Source organism: Salvelinus namaycush, chromosome 25, assembly GCF_016432855.1.
Source record: "Salvelinus namaycush isolate Seneca chromosome 25, SaNama_1.0, whole genome shotgun sequence".
Classification (NCBI taxonomy): domain Eukaryota; kingdom Metazoa; phylum Chordata; class Actinopteri; order Salmoniformes; family Salmonidae; genus Salvelinus; species Salvelinus namaycush.
The window spans coordinates 41,184,116-41,199,678 of NC_052331.1; the positions used below are offsets into that span (position 1 = coordinate 41,184,116).

Sequence of the window (15,563 nt, forward strand, 5' to 3'; positions counted from 1 at the left end):
AAGAAAAATAAGTGTTAAGTAAAAAATTAAAATTAAAAAATATTAAAGAGCAGCAGTAAAATAACAGTAGCGAGGCTATATACAGGAGGTACCGGTATAGAGTCAAATTGCGAGGGTACAGGTTAGTCGAGGTAATGTGTACATGTAGGTAGAGTTAAAGTGACTATGAACAGGGCTCCGGGCAGCCGAGCGGAAATGGAGGAAAACTCGCCTCCCTGCGGACCTGGCATCCTTTCACTCCCTCCTCTCTACATTCTCCTCTTCTGTCTCTGCTGCTAAAGCCACTTTCTACCACTCTAAATTCCAAGCATCTGCCTCTAACCCTAGGAAGCTCTTTGCCACCTTCTCCTCCCTCCTGAATCCTCCCCCCCCCCCCCCCCCTCTCTGCGGATGACTTCGTCAACCATTTTGAAAAGAAGGTCGACGACATCCGATCCTCGTTTGCTAAGTCAAACGACACCGCTGGTTCTGCTCACACTGCCCTACCCTGTGCTTTGACCTCTTTCTCCCCTCTCTCTCCAGATGAAATCTCGTGTCTTGTGACGGCCGGCCGCCCAACAACCTGCCCGCTTGACCCTATCCCCTCCTCTCTTCTCCAGGCCATTTCCGGAGACCTTCTCCCTTACCTCACCTCGCTCATCAACTCATCCTTGACCGCTGGCTACGTCCCTTCCGCCTTCAAGAGAGCGAGAGTTGCACCCCTGCTGAAAAAACCTACACTCGATCCCTCCGATGTCAACAACTACAGACCAGTATCCCTTCTTTCTTTTCTCTCCAAAACTCTTGAACGTGCCGTCCTTGGCCAGCTCTCCTGCTATCTCTCTCAGAATGACCTTCTTGATCCAAATCAGTCAGGTTTCAAGACTAGTCATTCAACTGAGACTGCTCTTCTCTGTGTCACGGAGGCGCTCCGCACTGCTAAAGCTAACTCTCTCTCCTCTGCTCTCATCCTTCTAGACCTATCGGCTGCCTTTGATACAGTGAACCATCAGATCCTCCTCTCCACCCTCTCCGAGTTGGGCATCTCCGGCGCGGCCCACGCTTGGATTGCGTCCTACCTGACAGGTCGCTCCTACCAGGTGGCGTGGCGAGAATCTGTCTCCGCACCACGTGCTCTCACCACTGGTGTCCCCCAGGGCTCTGTTCTAGGCCCTCTCCTATTCTCGCTATACACCAAGTCACTTGGCTCTGTCATATCCTCACATGGTCTCTCCTATCATTGCTATGCAGACGACACACAATTAATCTTCTCCTTTCCCCCTTCTGATAACCAGGTGGCGAATCGCATCTCTACATGTCTGGCAGACATATCAGTGTGGATGACGGATCACCACCTCAAGCTGAACCTCGGCAAGACGGAGCTGCTCTTCCTCCCGGGGAAGGACTGCCCGTTCCATGGTCTCGCCATCACGGTTGACAACTCCATTGTGTCCTCCTCCCAGAGTGCTAAGAACCTTGGCGTGATCCTGGACAACACGCTGTCGTTCTCAACTAACATCAAGGCGGTGACCCGTTCCTGTAGGTTCATGCTCTACAACATTCGCAGAGTACGACCCTGCCTCACACAGGAAGCGGCGCAGGTCCTAATCCAGGCACTTGTCATCTCCCGTCTGGACTACTGCAACTCGCTGTTGGCTGGGCTCCCTGCCTGTGCCATTAAACCCCTACAACTCATCTATAACGCCGCAGCCCGTCTGGTGTTCAACCTTCCCAAGTTCTCTCACGTCACCCCGCTCCTCCGCTCTCTCCACTGGCTTCCAGTTGAAGCTCGCATCCGCTACAAGACCATGGTGCTTGCCTACGGAGCTGTGAGGGGAACGGCACCTCCGTACCTTCAGGCTCTGATCAGGCCCTACACCCAAACAAGGGCACTGCGTTCATCCACCTCTGGCCTGCTCGCCTCCCTACCTCTGAGGAAGTACAGCTCCCGTTCAGCCCAGTCAAAACTGTTCGCTGCTCTGGCACCCCAATGGTGGAACAAACTCCCCCACGACGCCAGGTCAGCGGAGTCAATCACCACCTTCCGGAAACACCTGAAACACCACCTCTTTAAGGAATACCTAGGATAGGATAAAGTAATCCTTCTAACCCCCCCCCCCCCCCCCTTAAAAGAGTTAGATGCACTATTGTAAAGTGGTTGTTCCACTGGATATCATAAGGTGAATGCACCAACTTGTAAGTCGCTCTGGATAAGAGCGTCTGCTAAATGACTTAAATGTAAATGTAAATGTAATAGATAATAACTAGAGAGTAGCAGCAGCGTAAAGAGGGGTGGGGGGAGTCTTATGGCTTGGGTGAAGAAGCTGTTAATTAAGAAGACTTTTGGACCGAGACTTGGCGCTCCGGTACCGCTTGCCATGCGGTAGCAGAAAGAACAGTCTATGACTGGGGTGGCTGGAGTCTTTGACAATTTTTAGGGCCTTCCTCTGACACCACCTGGTATAGAGGTCCTGGATGGCCCCAGTGATGTACTGGGCCATATGCACTACACTCTGTAGTGCCTTGCAGTCAGAGGCTGAGCAGTTGCCATACCAGGCAGTGATGCAACCAGTCAGGATGCTCTAATGGTGCAGCTGTATAACTTTTTGAGGATCTGAGGACCCATGCCAAATTTCTTCAGTCTCCTGAGGGGGAATAGGTCTTGTCGTGCCCTCTTCACGACTGTCTTGGTGTGTTTTGACCATGATAGTTTGTTGGTGATGTGGACATCAAGGAACTTGAAGCTCTCAAACTGCTCCACTACAGCCCCATCGATGAAGCATGGAGGAGGAGGTTTGATGGTGCTTTGTTGGTGACACTGTGATTTATTTAGAATTCAAGGCACACTTAACCAGCAGGGCTACCACATCATTTTGCAGCGATACACCATCCCATCTGGTTTACGCTTAGTGGGACTATCATTTGGTTTTCAACAGGACTATGACCCAACACACCTCCAGGATGTGTAAGGGTTATTTGACCAAGAAGGAGAGTAATGGAGTGCTGTATCAGATGACCTGGCCTCCACAATCACCCAACCTCAACCGAATTGAGATGGTTTGGGATCAGTTGGACCACAGAGTGAAGGAAAAACAGCCAACACGTGCTCAGCATATGTGGGAACTCCTTCAAGACTGTTGGAAAAGCATTCCAGGTGAAGCTGGTTGAGAGAATGCCAAGGGTGTACAAAGCTGTCATCAAGGCGGTGGCTACTTTGAAGAATTTCAAATATAAAATATATTTTGATTTGTTTAAAAACTTCTTAAGCCTAGGCGTCCCGCTAGTGGGACAATTTCCGGTGAAACTGGAGGGCGCGCAATTCAAATAAATAATCATTAAAATTATGGATATTAAACATTTAGGTAAATATAAGTGTCTTATATCGATTGAAAGCTTAAATTCTTGTTAATCTAACTGCACTATCCGATTTACAGTAGCTATTACAGCGAAAGCATGCCATGCGATTGTTTGGCACAGGTTTCATAAATTCACAAATAGCGATTAAATATTCACTTACTTTTTGAAAATCTTTCTCTGATTTGTCATCCAAAGGGTCCCAACTATAAAATGTAGTGTCGTTTTGTTAGATAAAATCCTTCTTTATATCCCAAAAAGTCTGTTTAGTTGCAGCCATCGATTTGAGTAATCCACTCGTTCAACATGCAGAGAAAGGAATCAGAAAATCTACCCCTAAACTTTGTTTCAACAAGTCAAAATACATTTCTATTCACTCCTCAGACACCCTAAAATGTAAACAAACTATAATATTTCTTACGGAAAGAAGTATGTTCAATAGAAAACCAATTTTAGCAGGTGCGTCCTGTCTTCATAGCGTGCGCAAACACGAATTTCCAAGACTGTGTCCCTGTACTAAAAGTGATATTTCTTATTTGTTTTTGAAGTTACAAGCCTGAAACCTTGAACATAGACTGCTGACACCCTGTGGAAGCCATAGGAATTGCATCCAGGGAGCTAATTCTCAGTATACTTCCCATTGTAAGAGGATGGTCTCTCAAAAAAAAAAGATTCCGGTTGGTTTTTCTTTGGATTTTCTCGTACCATATCTATTGTGTTATATTCTCCTACATTATTTCAACATTTCTACAAACTTCAGTGTTTTCTTTCCAATGGTACCAATTATATGCATATCCTGGCTTCAGGGCCTAAGCAACAGGCAGTTAACTTTGGGCACGTCGTTCAAATTGAGAAAAAAGGGGCCTGGCCCTAAGAAGTTTTAATTTGGTTACTACATGACTCCATATGTGTTATTTCATATTATTTTACAATGTAGAAAATAGTCACAAAAAAAAAAAAAAACTTGAATGAGTAGGTGTGTCCAAACTTTTGACTGGTACTATATATATTACATTTATGGTCTTTTTACATATAGAGGCTATTTATATAGAACATTTGTATAAAAACCATATAAACTCTATTATATTTATATATGATAATATTTTAGGTTGATTATAATTCCATTACACACTTTCTGATATAATCACATGCCATACTTTTATTTTCCTGCATAAGTAAAAGCAGGAAATTCATCACCTATGTCTCTACTGCCATTAGACTGGTTTGCATTTCTCCCTGACCAAGATGGCTGCCATTTTCAACTCATTCTGAAACTTTGAGGGTTAATAACCACTCTAATAAGTTAATAGGACCTCTATGGTTCTAACTTTGTAAAATGTATGAATACAATCATATATGTCATTACTGGTAATCATGTTCTCTATACTCACTTCAGACTGTATACACATACAACTACTACTACTACTACTAATAATAAGACATTCATTTGTGTAGTACATTTTATGCCTGTCTCATGAATTTACATTGAAGTGTATTTATTTATACTACTGACAAATACCCTTTCCTTTAACATCCTGATTTATTTGTGTATATTTTAGTGGTTAGAAGCAAAGTTGCAATTTACATTTCTTGAACTTTCAACAGTTTTATTCTTCGGGAAAGAAAGTACCCAAAATAACTAGGTGTTGTAATCATTACATTATCAGCGGAATACTGTTACGTATTTGAGAGTTTTATTCGACTCTACAGTCAACTCCATGACACATTTTGTTTTAACCTTTATTTAACCAGGCAAGTCAGTTAAGAACACATTCTTATTTTCAATGACGGCCTAGGAACAGTGGGTTAACTGCCTTGTTCAGGGGCAGAACAACAGATGTTTACTTTGTCAGCTCAGGGATTCGATCTTGCAACCTTTCGGTTACAAGTCCAACGCTCTAACCACTAGGCTACCCTGCCGCCCCACACGACATGTAATACATCCAAACACATATTTCAGGAAAATTGTAAAATCTTTATTTACAACACACATAACACAAATAGCTTCTTATTGCCCGACTATATAATATAAATACTCTCTGCTCATATTTGACTGTTGAAATTATGTTTTCAATGCTTCACTCAGTGTGACTATGTGATAGATATTGTGGGCAGACCACCTGATCAATCCCCTGGCCCTGTGTTTCTGCAGGTGGCTTCTAGTCTGGTCCCAGATCAGTTTGTGCTGTATAGCCAACTTCTATGATCGTTGTCATGCAAATCAGCACAAACAGATCTGGGACCAGGCTAGATGCCCTCAGCTACCTCCGTGTATAATCAGTACATGTATCTCTACATGTATGTAGTTCATTGGGTATATGCCAAGTCTACTGTTCATGTCCACCAAGGTTCATTCCATTAAAACGGAGTTCCTTCAGGATCCTAATCAGACCTGGGTTCAAATAGTATTTATTTTCGCTCAGCGTTTGATTGAGCCAACCTGGAATGCTGGATATGCACGTTTATGGTCTGTTCTACTCACTCCATTGTGCCAGGCAAGATCAATCAAACTCTGCTAAATGATTTTAAAGAAAAACAATAACTTTTAGCTTTTAACCAATAACTCTTAACTCGTGTTAACCATCACAACCCCTCTCCAACCTCCTCCTCCTCCTCCTCTCCTCCCCCAGGATCAAGTGGTGAGTACGGGCAGCTTGGTGCTGCTAGAGGGGGGTCTTAGGGAGTGGACCTGGCCCTGCATCTGCATCTTCAGCCTCTGGATCTCCACGCGCTGCAGCTGGATGATACGCTCCGCTTCCTCCTCGAAATTCAGCCTCGCCACCAAACCCCTCCCCTCCACAGAGGTCAGCGCTATGGGGATACAGAGGTCAGCGCTATGGGGATACAGAGGTCAGCGCTATGGGGATACAGAGGTAAGTGCAATGTTGATACAAAGGTCAGCGCTATGGGGATACAGAGGTCAGCGCCTTGGGGATACAGAGGTCAGCGCTATGGGGACACAGAGGTCAGAGGTTAGGTTTACACTACGGTGACGCAGAGTGGTCAAGAGGGTCATATTTTTCTTGCATGAATGTTAATTTATGAATTAATTTTTTTCATTTTAGAATGCATGGGAAGTTGTTCCATCACTACATAGAAACAAGAACGTATTCAAAACTATTGAAGATAAACTGGGGACAAATTTACTAGCTAAGCGTTTGCAACAAAGGATTCCATTATTGAAGACGGAACAAAAAGGTCAAATAAAGGTCAGAAGTGTGAACGCAGGATGAACCGATAAAACAAGTAGAAACAGATCAACTCTCAGGTCAAACTGTTATCTGGGTTATAGTGAATATCAGATATTGTTGTGTGTGAGGGTCCAGTCACCAGTGAGGTCTGAGGAGCTCAGTTTCTTTTTGCTGATGCCCATTTGGCTCTTATAGTCGTGGACCTGAGTCCTCACCAGACGCAGTTCCCGCCTCAGATCATTGATCTCCTTTATCAGAGACACGTTCTCCTGGAAAAGAGACATGAAACTGAACATCAGTGCTAAACTGAAATTAGGATTTTGAAATATCAGTGGAATTGAATTAGTGGAATATGGAATGTGAATAAACCACACTATATATCATGGAAGGTCAATTCCCAGCTCTCAAAATTGGGTAGTAGACGTCATAATTTTCTGGTTGAAAAGTCATGTTCAGTCGGGGGAAAACCTTTTGAACTGGGTAGGTACTGCCTGAATTTATCTAATAAGAACAGATTTTCGTTTTCGGTTACAAAATGTTTTGCTACAGTGTGCCTTACTGAACACAACCCTGGTTTTCACGTTGAAGCATTGTCTTCTCAGACCGATGGCTTTTCCTAACCCATTTTGCCCACGGGGCTTCGGTTGGTGTTAGCGAGCGTCTCTCCCTCCCACCTTCATGATCTTGACGTTGTCTGTCCGGTGGACCTCTGTGTCTTTGGCCAGCTTCCTCTTCAGAGACGCCACATTCCTCTCCAGGTGTTCCCTCTGACGACTGTACTCCCTCTGGATGTCTGCGTCCACACCCACTATGTCCACCTCAACACACACACACATTACACACAGACATTACACACACACACATTACACACAGACATTACACACACACACACACATTCATTTTACTAGCATGTGTGTTGTGTTTCCTGAATATTTATGCCGGATGCTAACTGGTAATTCATTCCCTTAAAGTGGTACTTTATCAAAAACATTTTAGAAATGCATCCAACTAATCTGTGTTAAGTGTGTGTCTGTGAGCCAGCATGCAGAGCAGCACTTGAGTGCGTGTGTGTATATGTGTCTGTGTGTGTGTGTGTGTGCATCATCGTCCTGTCTCATCCTGCCATAACCTTCCACACAGAATACTTTTTAGTGTGTGTGTGTGTATGTGTGTGCGTGCGTCCACTGGCACGTATAGCCATCTCACCACATCACTCTGCTGGACGTAGTGGTCATAGAGCTCTCTGATATTATCCTTTAACCTCTTAGGCTCCTGGATGAAGCCTACACAGTTATGGAGGTCTGTCTTGAACCTGCGTACCAGGGCCTCCACGTCCCTCACCTGGGTGAAGAGAGCAAGAGTACACAATGATGGTTTCTGGAATTACCCGACAGATATATTCATATACTTTGTTTATGTACATCATCAAATTAAAATCAAATGTTATTGGTCACATACACGTGTTCACCAGATGTTATTGGTCACATACACGTGTTCACCAGATGTTATTGGTCACATACACCTGTTCACCAGATGTTATTGGTCACATACACCTGTTCACCAGATGTTATTGGTCACATGCACGTGTTCACCAGATTTTATTGGTCACATACACGTGTTCACCAGATTTTATTGGTCACATACACGTGTTCACCAGATGTTATTGGTCACATACACCTGTTCACCAGATGTTATTGGTCACATACACCTGTTCACCAGATGTTATTGGTCACATACACCTGTTCACCAGATGTTATTGGTCACATACACCTGTTCACCAGATGTTATTGGTCACATACACATGTTCACCAGATGTTATTGGTCACATACATGTGTTCACCAGATGTTATTGGTCACATACACGTGTTCACCAGATGTTATTGGTCACATACACGTGTTCACCAGATGTTATTGGTCACATACACGTGTTCACCAGATGTTATTGGTCACATACACGTGTTCACCAGATGTTATTGGTCACATACACGTGTTCACCAAATGTTATTGGTCACATATACCTGTTCACAAGATTTTATTGCGGGTGTAGCGAAATGCTTGTGTTTCTAGCTCCGACAGTGCAGTAATATCTAACAATTCCACAACAACACACACAAATCTAAAGTAAAGGAAGGAATTAAGAATATATAAATATGTGGATGAGCAATGTCAGAGCGGCATAGACTAAGATACAGTAGAATAGTATAGAATACAGTATATACATATGAGATGAGTAATGCAAAATATGTAAACATTGGGCTATGTCTTTGAACTAGGCCTATATACTCTAACTCAGCGGTCTCCAACCTTATCTAACACGAGAGCTACTTTATAAAAAATGAAAGTTTGCGAGCTACAATTTTTTTTAATGCTTTCAAATAGGCACATTATTTCCTACCCTGCAACTCTTCCCCGGGACCTTGGTGTACAATATACAGTTGAAGTCGGAAGTTTACATACACCTTAGCCAAATACATTTAAACTCACAATTCCTGACATTTAATCCTAGTAAAATTCCCTGTCTTAAGTGAAACATTTCAGGTAGCTTTCCACAAGCTTCCCACAATAAGTTGGGTGAATCTTGGCCCATTCCTCTTGACAGAGCTGGTGTAACTGAGTCAGGTTTGTAGGCCTCCTTGCTCGCACATGCTTTTTCAGTTCTGCCCACAAATTTTCTATAGGATTGAGGTCAGGGCTTTGTGATGGCCACTCCAATACCTTGACTTTGTTGTCCTTAAGCCATTTTGCCACAACTTTGGAAGTAAGCTTGGGGTCATTGTTCATTTGGAAGACCCATTTTGCAACCAAGTTTTAACTTCCTGACTGATGTCTTAAGATGTTGCTTCAATATAGCCACATAGTTTTCCACCCTCATGATGCCATCTATTTTGTGAAGTGCACCAGTCCTTCCTGCAGCAAAGCACCCCCACAACATGATGCTGCCCCCCATGCTTCACGGTTGGGATGGTGTTCATCGGCTTGCAAGCCTCCCCCTTTTTTCCTCCAAACATAACGATGGTCATTATGGCCAAACAGTTCTATTTTTGTTTCATCAGACCAGAGGACATTTCTCCAAAAAGTACGATCTTTGTCCCCATGTGCAGTTGCAAACCGTAGTCTGACTATTTATGGCAGTTTGGAGCAGTGGCTTCTTCCTTGCTGAGTGGCCTTTCAGGTTATGTCAATATAGGACTCTTTTTACTGTGGATACACATACTTTTGTACCTGTTTCCTCCAGCATCTTCACAAGGTCCTTTGCTGTTGTTCTGGGATTGATTTGCACTTTTCGCACCAAAGTACGTTCATCTCTAGGATACAGAACGCGTCTCCTTCCTGAGTGGTATGATGACTGCGTGGTCCCATGGTGTTAATACTTGAGTACTATTGTTTGTACAAATGAACGTGGTACCTTCAGGCATTTGGAAATTGCTCCCAAGGATGAACCAGACTTGTGGAGGTCTACAATTTGTTTTCTGAGGTCTTGGCTGATTTCTTTTGATTTTTCCATGATGTCAAGCAAAGAGACACTGAGTTTGAAGGTAGGCCTTGAAATACATCCACAGGTACACCTCAAATTGACTCAAATGGTGTCAATTAGCCTATCAGAAGATTCTAAAGTCATGACATCGTTTTCTGGAATTTTGCAAGCTGTTTAAAGGCACAGTCAACTTAGTGTATGTAAACTTCTGACCCACTGGAATTGTGATACAGTGAATTATAAGTGAAATAATATGTCTGTAACAATTGTTGGAAAAATTACTTGTGTCATGCACAAAGTAGATGTCCTAACTGACTTGCCAAAACTATAGTTTGTTAACAAGAAATTTGTGGAGTGGTTGAAAAACAAGTTTTAATGACTCCAACCTAAGTGTATGTAAACTTCCGACTTCAACTGTATGCATTTTCTGTCAATATACCTGGTAATATAATGGTTAATAAACAGAATTTGGCATGACAGGCCCCATAAAATTCTCTTTTGTATTTTTCTGAATTCTGTTTTTCTGTTTTATTTTTCCTGGTTTGGGATTTTTTTACTCTCAATATTAAAAATGTTAATTGAAAGAAATTTTTTTTTTTTCTGAGTCCATGTCAATGCTTAAATCACATCAGAAGACAATTTGTTGGGTCTGAAAAAAATAAAAATGAGATTTTTGAGTGTAATTCCCCTTTAATTGTGCATCTAGCAAGAGAGGAACGTGTCGGTCTAGCGATGTTTCTGCTGTTAGGCCTACTGCTGCAGCACATGTCATGGCAGAGTTAGAAAATCAATTGCCACCCAAATGATACAAATAATGATGATATCTTTCTGTCAGGTATGCCTACTTTGCAGTTTACATTTAGCTGAGAAGGATTTTGTAGCCTTTCTGTCAACAAACAAGACACTGGTTATCATTAGCATCGCTAACTGGCTACATAAGGCCTGACGCACGCATCAAACAGAGACAGACGGGCAATATTGCTGGAAATGAATAGGCAGATATTGTGTTACGTGTCTAACCAAGGGTGGGATAATCTCAATGTGGCTTTGATTGGATAGTAGCTGGGAGTTTTATGTTTATGACAGTCTGATTGGTTCCCGAGTGGCGCAGCAGTCGAAGGTACTGCATCTCAGTGCTAGAGGTGTAACTACAGACCCTGATTCGATCCCGGGCTGTATCACAACCGGCCGTGATCGGGAGTAACATAGGGCGGTGCACAATTGGCCCAGCGCCGTCCGGGTTAGGGTTTGGCCGGGGGAGGCCGTCATTGTAAATAAGAAATTGTTCTTTAACTGACTTGCCTAGCTAAATAAAAGGTTAAACAAATACGGAACAAATAAAAAAAATGATGTACTTTGAGATTGGCGATCTGCTCGTCGTTGGGCTGGTAGCTGGCGATCTACCTGTCGGAGACCCCCTGCTCTAACTGTATCTTCCATTCAACCTCATGATAGTACAGTCGTGGCCAAAACTTTTGAGAATGACACAAATATTAATTTTCACAAAGTCTGCTGCCTCAGTTTGTATGATGGCAAATTGAATATTCTCCGGAATGTTATGAAGAGTGATCAGATGAATTGCAAAGTCCCTCTTTGCCATGCAAATTGACTGAATCCCCCAAAAACATTTCCACTGCATTTCAGCCCTGCCACAAAAGGACCAGCTGACATCATGTCAATGATTCTCTCGTTAACACAGGTGTGAGTGTTGACGAGGACAAGGCTGGAGATCACTCTGTCATGCTGATTGAGTTCGAATAACAGACTGGAAGCTTCAAAAGAAGGGTGGTGCTTGGAATCATTGTTCTTCCTCTGTCAACCATGGTTACCTGCAAGGAAACACATGCCGTCATCATTGCTTTGCACAAAAAGGGCTTCACAGGCAAGGATATTGCTGCCAGTAAGATTGCACCTAAATCAACCATTTATCGGATCATCAAGAACTTCAAGGAGAGCGGTTCAATTGTTGTGAAGAAGGCTTCAAGGCGCCCAAGAAAGTCCAGCAAGCGCCAGGACCGTCTCCTAAAGTTGATTCAGCTGCGAGATCGGGGCACCACCAGTACAGAGCTTGCTCAGGAATGGCAGCAGGCAGGTGTGAGTGCATCTGTACGCACAGTGAGGCGAAGACTTTTGGAGGATGGCCTGGTGTCAAGAAGGGCAGCAAAGAAGCCACTTCTCTCCAGGAAGAACATCAGGGACAGACTGATATTCTGCAAAAGGTACAGGGATTGGACTGCTGAGGACTGGGGTAAAGTCATTTTCTCTGATGAATCCCCTTTCCAATTGTTTGGGGCATCTGGAAATAAGCTTGTCCGGAGAAGACAAGGTGAGCGCTACCATCAGTCCTGTGTCATGCCAACAGTAAAGTATCCTGAGACCATTCATGTGTGGGGTTGCTTTCAGCCAACCGAGTGGGCTCACTCACAATTTTGGCTAAGAACACAGCCATGAATAAAGAATGGTACCAACACATCCTCCGAGAGCAACTTCTCCCAACCATCCAGGAACGGTTTGGTGACGAAAAATGCCTTTTCCAGCATGATGGAGCATCTTGCCATAATGCAAAAGTGATAACTAAGTGGCTCGGGGAACAAAACATCGATATTTTGGGTCCATGGCCAGGAAACCCCCCAGACCTTAATCCCATTGAAAACTTGTGGTCAATCCTCAAGAGGCAGGTTGACAAACAAAACCCCACAAATTCTGACAAACCAAGCATTGATCATGCAAGAATGGGCTGCCATCAGTCAGGATGTGGCCCAGAAGTTAATTGACAGCATACCAGGGCGGATTGCAGAGGTCGTGAAAAAAATATTGACTCTTTGCATCAACTTTATGTAATTGTCAATAAAAGCCTTTGACACTTCAGTATTCCATAGTAACATCTGACAAAAATATCTAAAGACACTGAAGCAGCAAACTTTGTGGAAATTAATATTTGTGTCATTCTCAAAACTTTTGGTCACGACTGTATACAGTACATAGCAGTTAAAGACATGCATAGTGTACAAGTGCATATGACATAGGGGCTAGGGGTCCCTTTCAGAATAGGTGGTTATTGTCCATGTCTTTAAGATTCTCTACTATGTACAGTGTTTTCATGAGGTGAAGTGAAATATTTGGTATGAGCCTTCTCTCGCTCCCCCCATAATCCCCCCCAAAACCTCTCTGATTCTCATCAATTCTCATGTAAAACAGACAAGCGTCCTCCAGCCTCTCTCACCCTCTGCGTCTCCTTGTGCATCTCCTTATCGGTGGCTTTCAGTTTGAGTCTCAGCTCAGTGATGTTCAGCTCCAGCTGAGTGTTCCTCTTGTGGACCTGGTCCAGCTCGCCCTCCATCTAACAAAGAGAGCATCCATTGGCCAGTCAGTCAATCTCAATGAGTGCTACAATACATAAAACTGAGTATACAAAACGTTATTTAGGAACACCTCTTTCCGTGACATAGAATGACCAGGTGAATCCAGGTGAAAGCTTTGATCCCTTATTGATGTAACTTGTTAAATCTACTTACAATCAGTGTAGCTGAAGGGGAGGAGACAGGTTAAATAATATATTTTTTAGAATTGAGACAGCCTTAGGGTAGTGTGTTTTTAATGAGTGTAGGGTTAGTTCAACAGTTTCCCATGTGTCTCAAGAATGGTCCACCCCCCAAAGGACATCCAGCCAACTTAATAACTGTGGGAAGCATTGGAGTCAACATGGGCCAGCATCCCTGTGGAACACTTGACACCTTGTAGAGTCCATGCCCCAACGAATTGAGACTGTTCTGAGGACAAAAGGGGAGGGGGGATGCAACTCCATATTAGGAAAGTGTTCCTAATGTTTTATGTGTGACACTGAGTGAAGAACTGAAGTGGTCAATGCTCTGCCTCTCCCTCCATCTACTCTGGCTCTTCATCTACTCTGGTTCTCCCTCCATCTACTCTGGCTCTCCCTCCATCTACTCTGGCTCTCCCTCCATCTACTCTGGCTCTCCCTCCATCTACTCTGGCTCTCCCTCCATCTACTCTGGCTCTCCCTCCATCTACTCTGGCTCTCCCTCCCTCCATCTACTCTGGCTCTCCCTCCCTCCATCTACTCTGGCTCTCCCTCCCCCCATCTACTCTGGCTCTCCCTCCCTCCATCTACTCTGGCTCTCCCTCCATCTACTCTGGCTCTCCCTCCCTCCATCTACTCTGGCTCTCCCTCCATCTACTCTGGCTCTCCCTCCATCTACTCTGGTTCTCCCTCCATCTACTCTGGCTCTCCCTCCCTCCATCTACTCTGGTTCTCCCTCCATCTACTCTGGCTCTCCCTCCATCTACTCTGGCTCTCCCTCCATCTACTCTGGTTCTCCCTCCATCTACTCTGGCTCTCCCTCCATCTACTCTGGCTCTCCCCCCATCTACTCTGGCTCTCCCTCCATCTACTCTGCCTCTCCCTCCATCTACTCTGGCTCTCCCTCCATCTACTCTGGCTCTCCCTCCCTCCATCTACTCTGGCTCTCCCTCCCTCCATCTACTCTGGCTCTCCCTCCCCCCATCTACTCTGGCTCTCCCTCCCTCCATCTACTCTGGCTCTCCCTCCATCTACTCTGGCTCTCCCTCCCTCCATCTACTCTGGCTCTCCCTCCCTCCATCTACTCTGGCTCTCCCTCCATCTACTCTGGCTCTCCCTCCATCTACTCTGGCTCTCCCTCCATCTACTCTGGTTCTCCCTCCATCTACTCTGGCTCTCCCTCCCTCCATCTACTCTGGTTCTCCCTCCATCTACTCTGGCTCTCCCTCCATCTACTCTGGCTCTCCCTCCATCTACTCTGGTTCTCCCTCCATCTACTCTGGCTCTCCCTCCATCTACTCTGGCTCTCCCCCCATCTACTCTGGCTCTCCCTCCATCTACTCTGCCTCTCCCTCCATCTACTCTGGCTCTCCCTCCATCTACTCTGGCTCTCCCTCCATCTACTCTGGCTCTCCCTCCATCTACTCTGGCTCTCTCTCCCTCCATCTACTCTGGCTCTCCCTCCATCTACTCTGGCTCTGCCTCCATCTACCAACGGAAAAGGTAACACTATACTTAAAGCCTACTGGTATGCTGCTATGAAGAGAGCACCGGGTACTCAACCTCAATGAGCTCACAATATAGGCTATTGCAGTTTGCAGCAGCATCATATTCATGTCCACTTACATCTTACATGCATCCTCATGTGTTGAGTGGAGGGCTAGAGAGAGGGGTCAATACAAAGCTAGAGAGAGGGGTCAACGCAGGGCTAGAGAAAGGGGTCAACACAGGGCTAGAGAGAGGGGTCAACGGAGGGCTAGAGAGAGGGGTCAACGGAGGGCTAGAGAGAGGGGTCAACGCAGGGCTAGAGAGAGGGGTCAACGGAGGGCTAGAGAGAGGGGTCAATGGAGGGCTAGAGAGAGGGGTCAATGGAGGGCTAGAGAGAGGGATCAATGGAGGGCTAGAGAGAGGGGTCAACGCAGGGCTAGAGAGAGGGGTCAACGCAGGGCTAGAGAGAGGGGTCAACGGAGGGCTAGAGAGAGGGGTCAACACAGGGCTAGAGAGAGGGGTCAACGGAGGGCTA

The 15,563-nt window shown here is 44.9% G+C and overlaps 1 protein-coding gene across 1 annotated transcript in view; it reads right to left on the reverse strand.

Annotated features, from left to right (window-relative positions):
- Window positions 1-5,965: 5,965 nt before the first annotated feature.
- cfap57 (cilia and flagella associated protein 57) overlaps window positions 5,966-15,563 on the reverse strand; it is a 32,741-nt gene continuing 23,143 nt past the window's right edge. Inside the window, exons 19-23 of the mRNA XM_038963365.1 lie at window positions 13,223-13,339; window positions 7,731-7,865; window positions 7,199-7,342; window positions 6,664-6,793; window positions 5,966-6,144 (exon numbers count right to left, since the gene is read on the reverse strand). Coding sequence (XP_038819293.1) covers window positions 5,966-6,144; window positions 6,664-6,793; window positions 7,199-7,342; window positions 7,731-7,865; window positions 13,223-13,339 — 705 coding nt within the window. The remainder of the gene's footprint in view (window positions 6,145-6,663; window positions 6,794-7,198; window positions 7,343-7,730; window positions 7,866-13,222; window positions 13,340-15,563) is intronic.